This window comes from Chenopodium album, chromosome 7, assembly GCF_948465745.1.
Source record: "Chenopodium album chromosome 7, dcCheAlbu1.1, whole genome shotgun sequence".
In the NCBI taxonomy this organism is placed as follows: Eukaryota; Viridiplantae; Streptophyta; class Magnoliopsida; order Caryophyllales; family Amaranthaceae; genus Chenopodium; species Chenopodium album.
The window spans coordinates 71,348,619-71,367,194 of record NC_137840.1 but is presented as its reverse complement, the minus strand read 5'-3'; the positions used below and the strand labels follow the sequence as shown (position 1 = coordinate 71,367,194).

The window sequence follows — 18,576 nt, the reverse complement described above, 5'->3', positions numbered from 1 at the left end:
AATGACTTTAGCATCATCCATATGTTGAACATAATATAGGAACTTGATTACCGGGCATCTCATTTGTGTCCAGCCTGAGGTGTTGCCAACCTTTCAAGTGCCTAATCTGTAAATGGGGTGCAGATTTAAACATTTTTGTGTGTTAGGGATGTTAATTTAAAGGATCTGTTGAGGTTTAAAGAAGGAAGGTTGATAAGTGGGAAGGGCTATTAGATTGAAAGATAAAAAGAGTTGGGGGGGGGGGGGGGACCTCTGTGGTAGGGGTTTGCTGCCAACAATATTTGCGAGAGAAGGATGTTTATGAACTTATGATATCATGGAAGTTTGTTCATATGTGATTCTTTGGATTTGAAAGACTATTTGTGAAAAGTAGCGTCATAAATGGCCAAAAGCTGATGTTAATGACACTCTTTGTGAATCTGTTTAAGCCAAACTTGTTAATCGTCATAGGCTCGACTCTGGAGGTTCTCACACATATACTTTTAGATGGACAAGTTCATAACATATGATCATGTGCAAGCCTATATCAATGCTTCATCAAGATGAAATAATGAAATTGTTTCAAATTAGCCTCTTTATCGTCTTCTTTTTTGCAGAATTCAGGTAGGGTGCAATTGGGGGTTAAATTATGGAGGGGATATTTATATCTATATCCATTTAATTGTGATTACAGTTAGAGTTGCATTGGGTTTTTGCATATTTAACAATTCACATAGTTGTTGAATTTGCATTTCTACAAGTGAAGCATTATTGGAGCTAAAATACTGAAACTATGATTCCATTCTCAAGAGCCTTCAGTAATGTGTTTTTGACTTTCCTATTGTACTACTATGGCAGGCAGAGTTGGGGAAACGGAGAAGAGGATTTGCCAAGCTTTGTGTAAAGTTAAAAGCGATGAAGATGAAGCCAAAGAGGTGAGTTATGAGATTTATGTCTTGTTTTGTCCTTTCTTTTGATGTTATTTTTAGAGGCCCTTTGGTGTAATGAGGCCAACGTTGAGGTTAAGCTGAGGAGGGAAAGTGGACCATGGACCTAACATTCAAAATTGAGGGGAAGGTATAATTTGTTAGGGACCCCACTCTGCATAACATGCAAGGAAACCATGCTAAGGTTTGAACCCTGGTGGTTTCAGTAGATTTGTATATTATCATGACAATCAAGTTCTATTAGTTTGCTTGAGTCATTCCTCTGTCTCTATATATTGTGTATGTAGTCATATCTTCTTATTCATTGTCACTTCTTTTCACTGGATTTCATGGCTGGAAATTTGTAATTTTTCTGTTGATTTCTCTCACAAGGCCCTGAAGGAAGCACTTTCTTCTTGTCAATCAAAAGAATTTGATCCTGAGTTTGGAAATACTCGTGAATCTGTTCTTCAGGTAAAAGATATCTTCTTGTCTTCTGAATTTGTTGTTTGTTCATAGGAACTGCCATAGCCATGAAAGAGTTTTCTATTGTTATTTTTTTTTCCTTGTTTATCTTTGTCTTATACGAAGTATGAAATTACTTTTTTTTTTTTTTTTAATAATTATATTTATTTATGGATTCATTGCTGTTTCTTGCAGGTTCTTGCTAATTTAACTTCCGTACAAGCATACTTTGACGTGTTTGCTGAAAAGATGGACCAAGAAGCTGGAGTAAGTTACTCATGTCTCCAGATGAGATAAATTGGGATTATATGCATCTAGTTTAATTAAAAGTTTAAACAAATACTTTGTAGGAGCTAGAGGAAGCTGAATTGGAGATGGACATTCTTCATAAAGAATTTCCGCTGCCCGACATGAATCCTCAAAATGAATTTGCCTTCCCTTCATGTAATGACTTCACCTTGATATTCTAGAGCTATGGCATCAATGGGTTTGAGCTCTTGGACATTGTTTAACAAATCTCATGGGATTTTCTCATCTTTCTATCTGCAGCTAATGCAAAGGATGGACATCGTGTGCAACAAATTAAGGATGGCATTCGTTCTATGTATGACTTCTTGCTATATCTTTACTCTATGTTCTCTTTCCTTCTATGAATATTGGGGGGGGGGGGATGTTAAACCGTAAGGGTAGATGATGCAACCGAAAATATTTCGTACTAAAACACCTAATCCTTAAATTTTTCGGCCCTGGATCACTCTATTTAGGAGGAACAGGTCATTCAAAAGTAATGCAGAATATATTCCTTACAACATATACCCTATAATGCTACCGATATGACTGCAGATTGCTGTTCTCGTAAATGATTTCTTAAGGAGGCTTGATTAAATTGTTAGAATATTCGAATTTATACTAGAGTTGTCAATTCGGGTAAACGGGTCGGGTTTGGGTCGGGTCAACTCAGGTCGGGTCAACTCGGGTCCGGTCAATTCGGATTAATTCCATAACCTATGCGGATCGAGTTTGGGTTGGGTCAAGCTTTAGTTGGGTCACGTCGGGTCATATTTCTTATCGGGTTCGGGTCAAGTTAATAACAGGTTGGGTTACATTCAGGTCGGGTGAACAATAGGTCGGGTTTAATTCGGGTTTTCACGGGTTAAAACGGGTTAGGGTAATTCTCGAGTTCGAGTCGGATTCGATTCAAGTCAATAATTTGCGGGTTAGAATAAGGTCGGGTCATTCTCGGGTTTGAGTCTGGTTCGGTTCAAGTCAATAATTTGCGGGTTAGAATTATGTTGGGTCATTCTCGGGTTTGAGTTGGGTTCTGTTCAAGTCAATAATTTGCGGATAAATAATAAGGTCGGGTCATTTTCAAGTCGGGTCATTCTCGGGTTCAAGTCGGGTTCGGTTCATGTCAATAATTTGCGGGTTAGAATCATGTTGGGTCATTCTCGGGTTTGAGTTGGGTTATGTTCAAGTCAATAATTTGCGGATAAATAATAAGGTCGGGTCATTTTCAAGTCGGGTCATTCTGGGGTTCAAGTCGGGTTCGATTCATGTCAATAATTTGCGGGTTATAATCAGGTTGGGTCATTTCCAAGTCGGGGTCATTCTTGAATTCAAGTCGGGCTATGTTCAAGTCAATAATTTGCAGGTTACAGTCAGATCGGGTCATTTCTAAGTCAGGTCATATTCGGGTTCAACTAATTATAAATATATAATTATCATTTTTATCAAGCCAATTATTTCCTTTGACTATAATATATATGACAATATACTAGGGAACTATACTATATAATTTAAGAAGATAATTATCTACTTTGCCATACAAGAAATATATACTATATTTAACTCTTAAATTTGAGGATGATGTTTCTTTCATTTGCTGGCGTGGACCGACTTGGTCTCCCAAAACAAAATTCTTTGGTCAACAATAATAAGGTGGGCTAAATTGCATTTAAGGTGATTTGAAATCGGGTCGGGAACAATTTGGGTTCAATTTAGGTCGGGTCAATAACAAGTCGGGTTAGTAACAGATCGAGTTGAATTTTTGGGTCGGGTAAGTAATAGGTTTAGTAAAATTTGAGTCGGGTCAATAACAAGTCGGGTTGAATTTGGGTCAGGTCAATAACAAGTCGGGTTAATTTAGGGTCGGGTTTGTAGCAGGTTAGGTTAAATTCGGGTTGGGTTAGGAACGGGTCAGGCTGAATTCAGGTCAGGTTGGTAACAAGTCGGGTTAAATTCGGGTTTGGACTGGTTAAAACGGGTTAGGGTCAATTTCGGTTCAAGTCAGGTTCGGTTTAAGTTAATTCAATTGGCCGTTATAAACTGGTAAATCGGTGCAAGATGTAAACCAGTAAATTGGTCGTTTAACAGCAAATTGGATGGTTCCACACACCCAATTGGACCCCCGTAGGATATTAAGGACCTTGGTAAACATTTTGGCAATTTTTATTTTCGGGCAAAAAAAAGTCAAAAAATTCCAAAATTGAAGACTAATATCCCCACACTTTTTAAGAAATTTTGGAGGTTTCAGGGCCCGATATCGAAAAGCCTTGAGATTTTAGGGAATACATTCGGGGTCATATAATGACGTTTGGAACTATATATGATCATTATATGTTCATAAATGTTTGTGGTATGCTTGACTTAAGGAAATCGGTGCAAGTTATAAACCGGTAAATAGGTCGTTTAAAGGTAAATTGGATGGTTGCACCCACCCAATTGGACTCCCGGAATCTATTAGGGACCATGGTAAACATTTCGTCAATTTCTATTTTCGGACGAAAAAAAGTCAAAAAATTCCAAAATTGAAGGCTAATATTCACGTTTTTTAAAATTTTTTGGAGGTTTCGGGGCCTGGTGTCGAAAAGTCTTAATATTTTAGGGGATACATCACGGGATCATATAATGTGGTTTGGAACCATATATGATCATTATATGTTGTCATAAATGTTCGTAGTATGCTTGAGTTAATGAACCGTGCAAGTTGTAAACCGGTAAATTGGTCGTTTAAAGGCAAATTGGATGGTTCCACCCATTGGACTCTTGGAGGGTATTAGGGACCGTGGTAAACATTTTGGTAGTTTTTATTTCCGGGCAAAAAAAAGTCGAAAAATTCAAAAATTAAAGACTAATATCCACTTTTTTTTGAGAAATTTTGGAGATTTCGAGGCCCGGTGTCGAAATGTCTTGTAATTTAAGGGGATACATCTCGTGGTCATATAATGCCGTTTGGAACCATATATGATCATTATTTGTTGTCATAAATGTTCGTGGTAGGCTTGAGTTAATGAAATCGATGCAAGTTGTAAACCGGTAAATTGGTCGTTTAAAGGCAAATTGGATGGTTTCACCCACCCAATAAGACACTCGGACGGTATTAGGGATCATGGTAAATATTTCAGCAATTTTTATTTCCGGGCGAAATAAAGTCAAAAGTTACAAAATTGAAGGCTAATATCCACGCTTTTTGAGAAATTTTAGAGGATTCTGCCTAGTGTCGTAAAGTCGTTAAATTCTAGGGATTACATCTCGGGGTCATATAATGCCGTTTGGAGCCATTTATGATTATTAAACGTTGTCATAAATATTCGTGTTAGGTTTGATTTAATGAAATCGGTGCAAGTTGTAAACCGGTAAATTGACCGTTTAAAGACAAATTGGATAGTTCAACCCACCCAATTGGACTTTCGGAGGGTATTAGGGACCATAGTAAAAATTTCGACAATTTTTATTTTCGGGCGAAAAAAGTAAAAAATTCCAGAATTGAAGGCTTATATCTACGCTTTTTGAGAAATTTTGGAGGTTTCGGAGCACGGTGTCGAACAAGGCTTGAGATTTTATGGAATACATCTCGGCGTCATATAATGACATTTGGAACCATATATGATCATTATATGTTGTCATAAATATTCATGGTAGGCTTGATTTAATGAAATCGGTGTAAGTTATAAACCGGTAAATAGGCCATTTAAAGGCAAATTGGATGGTTGCACCCACCCAATTGAACTCCCGAAGGGTATTAGGGACCATGGTAAACATTTCGGCATTTTTTATTTCCAGGAAAAAAAAAGTCAAAAAAATCCAAAATTGAAGGCTTAATATCCACGCTTTTTGATTTGGAGATTTCGAGGCCTAGTGTCGAAAAGCCTCGAAAATTTAAGGGTTACATCTCGGGGTCATATAATGCTTTTTAGAATCATATATAATCATTGTATCTTGTCATAAATGTTCGTGGTTGGCTCGGTGCAAGTTGTATACCGGTAAATTGCCGGTTTAAAGGCAAATTGGATGGTTCCATCCACTCAATTGGACTCTCTCAGGGTATAAGGGACCATGGTAAATAATTCGGCAATTTTTATTTCTGGGCGAAAAAAGTCAAAAAATTCCAAAATTGATGGCTTAATATCCACACTTTTTGAGAAATTTTGGAGGTTTCGGATCCCAATGTCGAAAAGTCTTGAAATTCTAGGGGACATATCTCGGAGTCATATAATGCCGTTTGGAACCTTATAGGATCATTATATGTTTCATAAATGTTCGTGGTAGGCTTGAAATAATGAAATCGGTGCAAGTTAGAATTCGGTAAATTGGTCGTTTGATGGAAAATTGGATGGTTCCACCCACCCAATTGGACTCACAGAGGGTAGGCAATTTTTATTTCCAGGCAAAAAAAGTAAAAAAAATCCAAAATTGAAGTCTAATATCCCTACTTTTTGAAAAATTTTGGAGGTTTTGGGCCAGTGTCGAAAAGTTTTGAAATTCTAGGAAATTCTAGGTGATATATCTCGAAGGAATATAATATGATCATTATTTGTTGTCATAAATATTCGTGGTAGACTTGAGTTAATGAAATCGGGGCAAGTTGCAAACCGTTAAATTGGTCGTTTAAAGGCAAATTGGATGGTTTTACCCACCTAATTGGACTCCCAGAGGGTATTAGGGACCATGGTAAACATTTCGGCATTTAATATTTCCGGGCAAAAAAAGTAAAAAAATTCCAAAATTGAAATCCACGCTTTTTGAGAAATTTGGGATGTTTTGAGACCCGGTGTCGAAATGTTTTGAGATTTTATGGGATACATCTCAGGGTCATATGATGTCGTTTGGAACCATATATGATCATTATATGTTGTCATAAATGTTCGTAGTTGGCTGGAGTTAATTAAATTGGTGTAGGTTGTAAACCGGTAAATTGGTCGTTTCAAGGCAAATCGGATGGTTCCACCCACTCAATTGGATTCTCGGAGGGTATTAGGGACCTTAGTAAAAATTTCTGCAAATTTTATTTCCGTGCGAAAAAAAGTAAAAAAATTCCAAAATTGAAAGCTATTAAATCCACACTTTTTTAGAAATGATAGAGGTTTCGGAGACTGGTGTCGAAAAGCCTTTAGATTATAGGGGATACATCTCGGAGTCATATAATGCCGCTTGGAGCCATATATGATCATTATATGTTGTCATAAATGTTTGTGGTAGACTTGAGTTAATGAAATCGGCACAAGTTGTAAACCGTTAAATTGGTCGTTTAAAGGCAAATTGGATGTTTCCACCCACTTAATTGGACTCACGGAGGGTATTAAAGGCCATGGTAAAAACATTTCGACAATTTCCGGGCGAAAAAAAGTCAAAAATTTCATAAATTGAAGGCTATATCCATGCTTTTTGAGAATTTTAGAAGTCTTGAGTCAGGTGTCGAAAAGTCTTGAAATTCTAGGGAATACATCTTGGGGGTCATATAATGTCTTTTGGAACCATATATGGTCATTATTTGTTGTCATAATTGTTCGTGGTAGGCTTGAATTAATGAAATCGGTGCAAGTTGTAAATCGGTGAATTGGTCATTTAAAGGAAAATTGGATTGTTCCACCCACCCAATTGGACTCCCGGAGGATATTAGGTACAATGGTAAACATTTCGGCAATTTTTATTTTTAGGCTAAAAAAAGTAAAAAAATTCCAAAATGAAGGATAATATCCATGCTTTTTAAGAAATTTTGGAGGTTCGGGCCCGGTGTCGAAAATCTTTATACTATAGGGGATATATTTCGGGGCCATATAATACCGCTTGGAACCATATATCATCATTATATGTTGTCATAAATGTTTGTGGTAGACTTGAGTTAATGAAATCGGCCCAAGTTGTAAATTGATAAATTGGCCGTTTAAAGGCTAATTGGATGGTTCCACCCACCCAATTGGACTCCCAGAGGGTATAAGGGACCATGTTAAACATTTCGGCAATTTTTATTTCGGGCGAAAAAAAAGTCAAAAAATTCCAAAATTGAAGGCTAATATCCACACTTTTTAAGAAATTTTGGAGGTTTCGGGGCCCGGTGTCGAAAAGTCTTGAAATTATAGGGGATTTATCTCGTAGTCATGTAATGCCATTTGGAACCATATATGATCATAATTAGTTGTCATAAATTTCGTGGTAGACTTGAGTTAATGGAATCGATGCAAGTTGTAAATCGGTAAATTGGTCATTTAAAAGCAAATTGGATGGTTTCACCCACTTAATTGGACTACCAAAGGGTATTGGGGATCATGGTAAACATTTCGTAAATTTTTATATCGGGGCGAAAAAAAGTCAAAAAATTCCAAAATTGAAGGCTAATATCCACGCTTTTTGAGAAATTTCGAATGTTTCGTGGCCCAATGGCAAAAAGCATTGAGATTTTAGGGGATACATTTCGGGACTATATAATGCCAATTGAAACCATATATGATCATTATATGTTGTCATAAATGTTTGTGGTAGGCTTGAGTTAATGAAATCGGTGCAAGTTGTAAACCGGTAAATTGGTCGTTTAAAGGCAAATTGGATGGTTCCACCCATTGGACTCCCGGAGGGTATTAGGGACAGTGGTAAACATTTAGGTAGTTTTTATTTTTGGGTGAAAAAGTCAAAAAATTGCAAAATTAAAGAATAATATCCACATTTTTTGAGAAATTTTGGAGGTTTCGGGTAGAGCTGTTAATTTGGGTAAACGGGTTGGGTTTGGGTCGGTAAGTGTGGGTCGAGTCAACTCGGGTCGGGTAATTCGGATTAATTCCATAACCTATGCGGGTTGGGTTTGGGTTGGGTCATGCTTTAGTCGGGTCACGTCGGGTCATACTTCTTATCGGGTTTGCGTCGGGTTAATAACAGGTTAGGTTACATTCGGGTCTGGTGAACAATTGGTCGGGTTTGATTCGGGTTTTCAGGGGTTAAAACTGGTTCGGGTAATTCTCGGGTTTCGAATCGGGTTCGGTTCAAGTCAATAATTTGCGGGTTATAATCAGGTCGGGTCATTTTCAAGTCAGGTCATGCTCGGGTTCAAGTCAGGTTCGGTTCAAGTCAATAATTTGCGGGTTATAATGAGGTTGGGTCATTCGGGTCATTCTCGTATTCAAGTCGGGTTATGTTCAAGTCAATAATTTTCAAGATACAATCAGGTCGGGTTTTTTTTTCTATTGAGGTCATATTTGAGTTCAACTAACTATAAATAGATAATTATCATTTTTATCATGCTAGTTATTTTCTTTGACTATAATTTATATGGCAATATGCTAGGAAATTGTAATCTATTATTTAGGAAGATAATTGTTTCCTTTGATCATACATAAAATATATAATATATTTAACTCTTAAATTTGAGGATGATGCTCCTTTCTTTTGCCGGCTTGGACCGACTGGGTTTTCCTAAACAAAATGCTTTGATGAACAATAATAAGGTGGTCTAAATTGCATTTAAGGTGATTTGAAATCGGGTCAGGAACAATTTGGGTTGAATTTAGGTCGGGTAAAAAACAAGTCGTGTTGATTTCGAGTCGGGTTAGTAACAGATTGGGTTGAATTTTTGGGTTGGGTTTGTAATAGGTCTGATAAATTCGGGTCGTATTAATAACAAGTCGGGTTGAATTTGGGTCAGGTTAATAACAATTCGGGTTGATTTCGGGTCGGGTTTGTAACAGGTTGGGTTAAATTAGGGTTGGGTTAGGAACGGGTCGGGTTAAATTCGGGTCAGATTAGTAACAAGTTGGGTTAAATTCGGGTTTTGACAGGTTAAAACTGGTTTGGGTCAATTTCGGTTCAAATTGGGTTCGGTTCAGGTCAAAATTTACGGGTTACATTCGGGTCGGTTCATCTCTTCATGTTCGGGTTCGGGTTTCACATGCTCGGGTCAATTGGGGCCTAGGGTTGGTTTCAGGTCGTGTTTGGGTCACCATTTTTTCGGGTTCAGATGTGTCGGTTAATAATCGGGTTTGAGTCTGTATTTCTGGTCGGATCAACTTTTGACAGCTCTAATTTATACTATACAAATTATCCTAGGGTCATAGTTATGAGATCATTGGATAATAGTTGCATTCCTAATACACAAAATTTATCTATTTATGGATCTGTGCTGTTCTTGGGAAATCCTATTGCACCATTCAAGTTGTTGACTTAATCTTTCACGATTCACTTCTTTCTTACTTGGTCTAGTAACTGCACTTGTAAGTTCTAGGTTTCTGGAGGTACAGTTAGTATTTTTACTCACCAAAGGTTGCTGCTTCATTCTAATTCCAGAGAGAAATCTAGAATCAAGGAAGAAATAATAGAGCGAAGGCAGAAGAAACTTATGTTGAGACACAGACGCCAGAAATATCTTGAAGAAGCTGCTTTACGAGAAGCAGAACAACTGCAAGAACTTGATAGGTTTGGATCCAATATATAGTGATAAATAATACTCTGGTGCTGATGTACCTTAGTAGTAACATGTGTGTAGTCTTCCTAGTAATACTGTTTTTTATGAACTTAGACAAAGAACTTCAGAAATGGAAAAGGACATTGAAAGGCAGCGGATGCTGGAGCTTGAGCGTGCCAAAACAAATGAACTTCGATATAATCTTGATTTAGAGAAAGAAAAGCAAACACAGGTGGGAGAACTTTAATATGATCTTGACTATCCAAGAAATGACTTTTTCCTGTCGTGTTTTTGGCTCTGAAGTTATTTATTCACATGTGATGCTTACCAACTTATCATAATTTCATGTAGAGAGAACTTCAACGTGAATTAGAGCAAGTGGAGTCTGGAAGCAGACCACCGCGAAGAGAATTTTCTTCTTCCACTCATAGCAGGTAATTGTCATGCTTCAATTCTCCCAAGTTTTGGCTTGTTTTTATTTTGTTCCATCGGTTGTGTATAAGTCCAAAGTTGGGTATATTGTGTAGTAGCTAAATAATACACATGGGTAACTAAGTAACTTGGGATAATTTGTCTCAGATACACAAAAGTTATGATGATAAAAAAAAATTCTTTGTCGCGTATTTAACTTCTGAAGTGGTACAGAAATTAAGGAAAATTGTTAAAATCAGAGAAACAATTGAGTGGATAGAGAGAGAATAAGTAGTATGAGAAAGTATTGACTTGAGAGAGAGAAAGGTTGATGTGGAGGGAAAATATGAATTTAATGTAGTTTCTTTGAGAAGGTAAATATGGGGCGTAGGGAGTACCAAATAACTGAATGAATTGCAATGTCCCTTCACTACGCCACGTTAATATATTGCATGCCCTTTTTTGTAGATAGCTGTTCTTAGGGTTAAGAGTTATCATGTTGTCAATCTGAAAGTCATTTGTTTGATACTGTTAGACTTTTATGAGAGAAGAATATACATCATGTCACCTATAGTCTGAACTCACATAGAGGTCATTATTGAATTGACCTTGTAGGGTTCGGCGTCAGCGCTGAAGAAGATTTTAAGCCTCAACTTGGCTCAAATGTAGATTGTCAGAGAATGTTGATGCTGTAATGGTCAATTTCAAGCATAGTTCCACTTTTTAGTTAAGTGTTGATGTAGTATGAGCTCTCTTATATTAGTAAAACAAAAAGGATGTAAGGTGAATAGGTGAGCCATGCCGAGCCTGTGGTATGGACTCAGACCCATCTTGGTAAGTATTTTAGCTAGTCACTTTGAGGTTGGATCAACCAAGCTGAAGCTGTGCTAAGCTTGAAACAAGCAACCCTAAGTGTCAGCTTACGCCAGTGATGCTTATTGATGATAAACTTGAGATGCTTGTGGAATAGGACACATTGGAAACCTACAATTACAATTGGATGAATTTTACTATTTAGAGAGATTTGTTATAAATAAAAAATAAAAAATAAAAATAAAAAATCAGGCTCAAGTTCAGCTGCTTATATTGTAAAAGGAAGGATTATCAATATGAGAGTTCCGATGGAAGAGATACTAAAAGATGATTATAACCAGTGTTACCTTATTCGCTAGTATGAAGATTTGGTACGGGTTAGCGCTTCACTACCTAATTTTTTAACTGGGCCAAACATTACCATTTTACTTGTGTGATTTGCCTTTTTAGGTTTACTGTATGTGGGTGAATTAGGCAACATGGTGGGTACAACCAAATTAACGTTTCAACCAATTCCAATTTTTGTCTATAGACATTCTGCAGCAGCATCTAAAGCCTCTGAAGAAGCTCCCACCCACCTTACGAGGAAGGAAAGGGGGGAGGGGTTGGGGGGCCGGGGGGGGGGGGTTCAGATGTATGCAACCTTAGCCCTATGATGGGTACAACCAAATTAACGTTTCAACCCATTCCAATTTTTGTCTACAGATACAATCAACAGCATCATCTAAAGCCTCTAAAGAAGCTCCCACCCAACCAATTGGTTGTTGGTGTAGTGGTGATTGGGACTACACTTGGTTTCGATCCCCCGCAACAACAATCGGGAGGGGACAGGAACCTAACCACCCAGAACTGATCCCCGAATCCGGATTAGCCCAAAGGGTGAACCGGATGGAACACCAAAAAAAAAAAAAAAAAAACTCCCACCCACCTTACAAGGAAGGAGGGGGGGGGGGGGGGGGGATGTATGCAGCCTTAGCCCTATTATAACAGAGGGCTGATTCTAGTTGGCAATAAGATAGCAATAGCCGTCTGCTAGAGTAAAAAACACTTTAATGAACCATATTTTGTTCAAAATTTAATTGCTGGCTTCCTTGTAAATGGTGTTTTTATTTATGTATACAGTTCTAAAATCTGTGTTTGTCTTAAATTCAAAATTCCTAACTTGTTTTCGGTTACCTTAGCAGCCGTCCACGTGATCGATATCGGGACAGAGAGAATGGGAGGTCCAACGCTGATGTCAGCTTAAGAGGAAGTAATACCGGCTTACCTTCTGATATGTCAGTCAACACCCAGTCTCTTGCTACCACACCCACTGTCGTCCTCTCAGGTTCGAGGACATTCCCAGTTCAACCTCCAACAATCCTTCAAGCACGTGATCGTACTGATGAGTGCAGCAGCAGTTATGAGGAAAACTTTGATGGGAGTAAGGATTCTGGAGATACAGGTAGCACTGGTGATCCCGAGCTAGGGCCAGGATTTGATGGCCTCGCTGGTGGATTTGGTTCTCAAAGACATGGGTCAAGAGGAAGCAAGTCCAGGCAAATACTGGAGAGAAGAGAACGAGATGGAAGACGTGAAGGAAAATGGGAGAGAAAACATTCATAGTTATTTAATCTGTAAAATATGCTGAAGTTCTGACCAACTTTTGAATGCACAGGTCAGCTGCAACTGAAGGATGGACCAGAGGCACATAATATGCGTAAAGCGGCCCTAAAGTGAAATGACTACAGAGATGAATTAGTTGTGTTGTAACCTGTTGTATGAATATTTGTTGTATTACCAAATGAATGGCCAGTGCTCTCAATTTGTTAATGCTGTAGTCTGTAGGCAATGTATATCTTCCATGAATTTGAGCGCGAAAACTGTAGCAATTATCAAGTAATGAGTCGGTATTAGGTATAGCATGTTACAAGGTTGTACATAGTTTCAAATGTAGGAAGAAAAGTTTACATCCAAAGACAACACATGTTGTGATTGTTGTCATTAATACATTTTGTAGTAGAAAAACTAGTTTTCAGTCCAAATCGTTTCAGGCCACAATGTCGACGAGTGGAATTGTTGAAATATTTTTCTTCTTGCTCATTCATGTATTTCCTGCAATTATCATCCCAAATATAACAAACGTCTTTTTCAGAATTATGTAACAAAGTTCTTAGATTAACTGATTAAAATTATGTAACAGGGTATTGAGTAACACTATTCACCAATACTTTAACGAATTAGTTAGTTGACATCCACATTAACGAGTATCTAATCTGCTTAATACCCAAAAGTTGGTATTTGACACTACATTGAATCTACATAAGGTGAATTTATTTATCAAGAGTACAACACAAATGAGTGATAAATATATTCATATACCAGGGCCTATAAGTACTAAACAACCCGATTCTTCATACACCAAAAATAATTAAACATAAACATAAAGCCAGATCAATCCCCCTAAAATACAGTATTATTGAGTATTAGTGATAATAGCAAAATGTCTTCACTTCCATTTCTTGAACTTTCCTCGCCCAAATAGGCCATGTCCCCCATGATGCTTCCAGCGCTTGCCAAACTTTCCATGCTTGAACTTTCCATGATGACCAAAGCCGCCATACATACCATGTCCATGCGAATGATGGTGTCCGTGTGAGAGATGATGCGCTCCATAGAGTGCTGCAGCGGCTGCAGCACCTCCAGCTAATAGTCCCATATTTGGTCTAAAGCCTTTTCAATACAAAACATGTTATATTATAACATCAGTTGACAGCAATGGTAATGAAGTATTAATCAAAAGTAAGCAATAAAAGCTCAAAGATGTACCTGAATGATGGGAAGATGAATGGTGTGGATAGCCAGATGAATGAGGATACCCTCCAGGAGGAGGGTACCCTGCAGGGGGATAGCCCCCGTGGGGTGGATAGCCAGAAGGCGGATATCCACCAGGAGGCGGGTATGGTGGATAAGAGTCATAGGAATGGGATGGATAAGGCTGTGGTGGATACTGTTGAGGCGGATATCCATGTGGAGGAGGGTATGCACCGTATCCATGACCGTGAGGACGATGATGTCCTGCAGCATATCCCATCAGACCTGAAAACAGACCTTTGTCTGTTGTATCATTGTTATTCGGCCTGTCCATTCTTGCAGGTTAGGTTAAGTTACTGCAACAGCAATCAACCTAATTTAGTCTATTATTCAAAGAAATGAGTATCATAAGAATTAAGGACAATAGTGAAGATATTATATCTAGCAGTACTAAAGATGTTACTCATAACAATGTTGTGACCTAAGGATCAGGGATCACGATGACAAACCACAAAATCATTCGAAATAATAGACAACTCCGTGATAAAATGTTGTACTCCCTCCGTCCTTACAGAATAGCTCATATTTAATTGTCTGCTATTTAATATTTTATCACATTCCTACATATCAATAATATAGTCTTCATTGAAATCTTTAGTAAACTTGAGCATTTTAGTTTAGCCTACTAATTTCGAAAGTGACCTAGTACAAAGTATTTTTGTGACTGACTATACATGATTACATGTGTACAAGTTTTGTACAGGATTCTTATGATAAATCTCTTACCAAATCATTAATATTATACTTTACACGATTTCAAGGTACAAATTTGTGAAAACAAAATATTGCGTAAAACGTACAAGAATTAAATCTTCAGCAAAATCAATTTTTTTTTTTTTTTTAAAAATAAAATCTCATAGAAATACTTGTGAAGATATGAAAGACAAAATCATGTAATATGTTTATAACTTTAATTTTATTTAACCTACAATAAATCATATTTATTCATCAAAATTACTATTTATCGTAATATAGTAGTTGGGTTTAACATGATCCGAACCATTCCATCAACAAATAGCCACAAAAAAAATTCAAAAACATAAAATTTTAAAACTTGATCATAAGAAAAACAGAGGAGCACAGAAACAGGGAAGGAGAAAAATCAAAGAAGAAAATTAAATAACTAATTATTGGGAATAAAATATCAGAAATTAGGCCAAAATACAAAAATAACAAATTTAAATCAATGAAAAGCATATTACCAAAATAAACTTCAGAATTTGATCCTCAAAATTTTTTCTTTGGGTTCTTCTTCTTGTTTTTGATTTGGTGTGAAAAAATGTTTGAAGGTTTGAGAATTTTGATATAAGTGGTTAAAAATGAAGGAACCACAATTTATATTCTGTATTTATACGCGTTGCTTCGACGCGTTATATAATTGGAGTATTTTCTATGTTATTCTCCTCTTTCTAAAGTGTTTAAACTACCTTGATCATTTACTAAAAAAAATACAGTACGAGTTTTCATTGTACGTTGCAAAGTTAAAATTCTTATCTAATCTATTAAATTGAGTATTTTATCTTTGGTAATTCCTCCTTTTATTTTAGGTGATATTTTAAAGACGGTTAACTAATTATTTGTAAGTTTTTTTATTTATAGGATTTTGTTTAAGAAATGAGCTTACTATTGAAAGTAGACGAATTCAATGTAAATCAATTCATCCTCATCCTTAGGAATTAAGATACGGAGTACAATTTAATAAGCAATCATTGATGACAAGCTAACACGAAAGAGCTTCATAGAGACGTAAGCATCCTTCGGTAATCCTTGGACTAAAGTAATTTGGCTTTAATGTTATGTTTCATGTGTGTGAATTTCTAAGTAGTTGGCCTAGACAAATTGGTGATTTCATTGATTGTTTTGTTTAACTACTTGTATCTATTTATATACTATCATAAACAAAGCTATCTTATTCCAAGAAGATTCGTAAAAACTCAAGCCTAAAATTCGAAGTAATCTACTATAACAAACACCCATGCAGTTAAATCAAAAGCATCTATAAAAACCCTTGATTATTTAAAGAATATTGATTTGTCACACCTACACGAATTTCCATCCTAATTTCTAAGTACATGACCACACTTATGCTAATTCGGCTAAAGTAAAAGAAATTAAAAATATTTTTACAATTAGAAGAATAAAGGAGATTTGTCAGAAACTCTCTCTTTTGTTTCGTAAGAAAACTCTTGATTCATAACTCACATAAGAAATAACCCCCTAGCTTTCATCCCCCACCCGCTCTCTCCCCCCAAAAAATTAGCAAATGGCTCAATCAACATTTTCCGGCACCTTAATAGAACCTTTAAGTAATAGCCTTCAATTTTGGATTTTTTTTACCTTTTTTCTCCCGGAAATATAAATTGATGAGAAGTTTAACATAATCCCTAATACCCTCCGGGAGTACAATTAGGTGGGTGGAAGTGTGGAACCATCCAATTTGACTTAAAACGGTCCATTTACCCATTCACAACTTGTACCGATTTTCGTGAACTCAAACCTACCACGGACATTTATGACAACATATAATGGTCATATATGGTTCCAAACGGCATTATATGACCCTCAAATGTATCCCCTAAGGACTCAAGACTTTTCGCCACCAGGCCCCATGACCTCCGAAATTCCTCAAAAATCGTGGATAATAGCCTTCAATATTGAAATTTTTAGACATTTTTTCGCCCGGAAAAAAAATTGCCGAGATGTTTACCATGGTCCCTAATATCCTCGGGGAGTCCAATTAGGTGGGTGAAACCATCCAATTTGCCTTAAAATGGTCAATTTACCCGTTCACAACTTGCACCGATTTCATGAATTCAAGCCTACCACAAACATTTATGACAACATATATCGGTTATATATGGTTCCAAACGGAATTATATGACCCTAAAATGTATCCCCTAGGGTCTCAACACTTTTCGTCACCGGGCCCCATAACCTTCGAAATTCCTCAAAAAGCTTGGATAATAGCCTTCAATTTTAGAATTTTTTTTACCATTTTTCGCCCCGAAAATAAGAATTTCCGAGATATTTACCATGGTCCTTAATATCCTCTGGGAATCCAATTAGGTGGGTGAAACCATCCAATTTGCCTTAAAACGGTCAATTTACCCGTTCACAACTTGCACCGATTTCGTGAACTCAAGCCTACTAAGGACATTTATGACAACATATAATGGTCATATATGGTTCCAAACGACATTACATGACCCTGAGATGTATCCCTTAGGGCCTCAAGAATTTTCGCCACCGGGCCCCGTAACCTCCGAAATTCCGCAAAAAGTGTAACACCCTAGAAATTCCTTTCTTTTAAAATACCTGTTTTTTTTCCCTGTTTAAAAATTTAAATAGGAATATCTAAGATATTACCGCCACCGTGAAAACGGCTAAGGCAACCATCAAAGACACACAACGGAAGACTGACTTCAAAACCGTTCAAAACAAGTCAACTTGAAAAGTCAATCAACGAAAGTAAAGTCAAAACCAAAGTCAAACGAAGTAAAATAAAATCATCCTACAACTTGGAACCATTGTAGGCCCTTATTAAAACCAAACCAACTTTAAAACCTTTGCGTTAGTCATGCATGATAATAATATCATAAATAATTAAAGCATTAAACACATCATATACAAATAGAAACTAGCATGATTCGCTCTTCACCCATGCCCATTCATGAATATGCTTCATCACCTGAAAACCTCCTATCTACTTGTCCCCACTACTCGCCATTAGAAAATGGGTCGTCGTAGGGCCAAAGTAAAGACATGGCCAAACACACAAACACACACAATCAGCAAAGCTGAGTACATAAGCGTAATTAAACACACTAACATGCTTTCACCTATCAACACACACTTACCTCATTGCACCTGTTCACAAACACACCAATCGACACAACAAAATGACTAGACCCTAATTAATTCATTTTGCATTGATTACGCATCGAACGGGTTTCCACCTATTAACCTCCCCCAAATAAATTTGAGGTTAACTGACACGGGAGCTAACCGTGCCAGCGACAAAACCACACAAAGGTGGCGGAATTCCTGCGCATAATAAATAATAAAAATGAATATACAGCGTCATGTACTCCATTGGAAGTTATGGTTAAATATAAAACCCCATAACCCCCCCCCCCATTGTTCATACTCAAGGTATATACGTTCCAAGAGTTTTAGTGCGTAATCTCTTTCACTTTACGTTATTTACATATTATTAGACTTGGTGATGACTCAAAAGCATAATAAATCAATCAACAATAATTATTCAATCAAGCAAACATACCAATTTAATTCTTGAATAATTAGTGACCACATATTATTTAATGTTGAACCCTTTTTAATTCTACCTCAGTGTCAAAGACACCTTAAACGCATAATGCGCCAAAAATCCTATCCCTCGGTGTTAAAAACACCTTAAGTGCACAAAGTCACCAACATACAATTTATTCCTTGTGTACATAG

General features: G+C 37.0%; 2 protein-coding genes across 6 annotated transcripts in view; one reads left to right on the top strand and one right to left on the bottom strand.

Moving 5' to 3' along the window:
• The window catches only part of LOC145639411 (uncharacterized), a 33,205-nt gene extending 19,863 nt beyond the window's left edge, over positions 1–13,342 (top strand). For 2 of the 4 annotated variants that reach the window (XM_081690650.1, XM_081690654.1), the window contains 9 exons: positions 838–914; positions 1,299–1,379; positions 1,566–1,637; positions 1,721–1,814; positions 1,920–1,974; positions 9,921–10,049; positions 10,153–10,270; positions 10,390–10,472; positions 12,444–13,342. In XM_081690650.1, coding sequence (XP_081546776.1) covers positions 838–914; positions 1,299–1,379; positions 1,566–1,637; positions 1,721–1,814; positions 1,920–1,974; positions 9,921–10,049; positions 10,153–10,270; positions 10,390–10,472; positions 12,444–12,867 — 1,133 coding nt within the window. In that variant the 3' untranslated portion in view covers positions 12,868–13,342. Of the gene's footprint in view, positions 1–837; positions 915–1,298; positions 1,380–1,565; positions 1,638–1,720; positions 1,815–1,919; positions 1,975–9,920; positions 10,050–10,152; positions 10,271–10,389; positions 10,473–11,064; positions 11,415–12,443 lie in introns of those variants that run through there. The other 2 variants (XM_081690651.1, XM_081690652.1) reach the window with 2 other exon arrangements.
• Positions 13,343–13,560: 218 nt separating this feature from the next.
• Positions 13,561–15,458, bottom strand: LOC145639410 (uncharacterized). 2 transcript variants are annotated; one of them, XM_081690648.1, is made up of 3 exons: positions 15,318–15,458; positions 14,071–14,411; positions 13,561–13,974 (listed from the first exon to the last, which is right to left on the bottom strand). In XM_081690648.1, exons 2-3 carry the CDS (start codon positions 14,387–14,389, stop codon positions 13,751–13,753), a joined length of 543 nt encoding a protein of 180 aa, XP_081546774.1. In that variant the 5' UTR covers positions 14,390–14,411; positions 15,318–15,458; the 3' UTR covers positions 13,561–13,750. The 2 variants fall into 2 exon arrangements, with proteins under 2 accessions (XP_081546774.1, XP_081546775.1); XM_081690649.1 differs by having other exon boundaries at positions 14,071–14,381; positions 15,318–15,455.
• Between the last annotated feature and the right edge of the window lie 3,118 nt (positions 15,459–18,576).

Coding starts and splice junctions, on each gene's coding strand:
- LOC145639410 (XM_081690648.1), bottom strand. CDS start 14,389: ATGGACAGGCCGAATAACAATGATACAACAGACAAAGGTCTGTTTTCA. Junction 13,975..14,070: donor TTCATCTTCCCATCATTCAG/GTACATCTTTGA, acceptor TGTATTGAAAAG/GCTTTAGACCAAATATGGGA.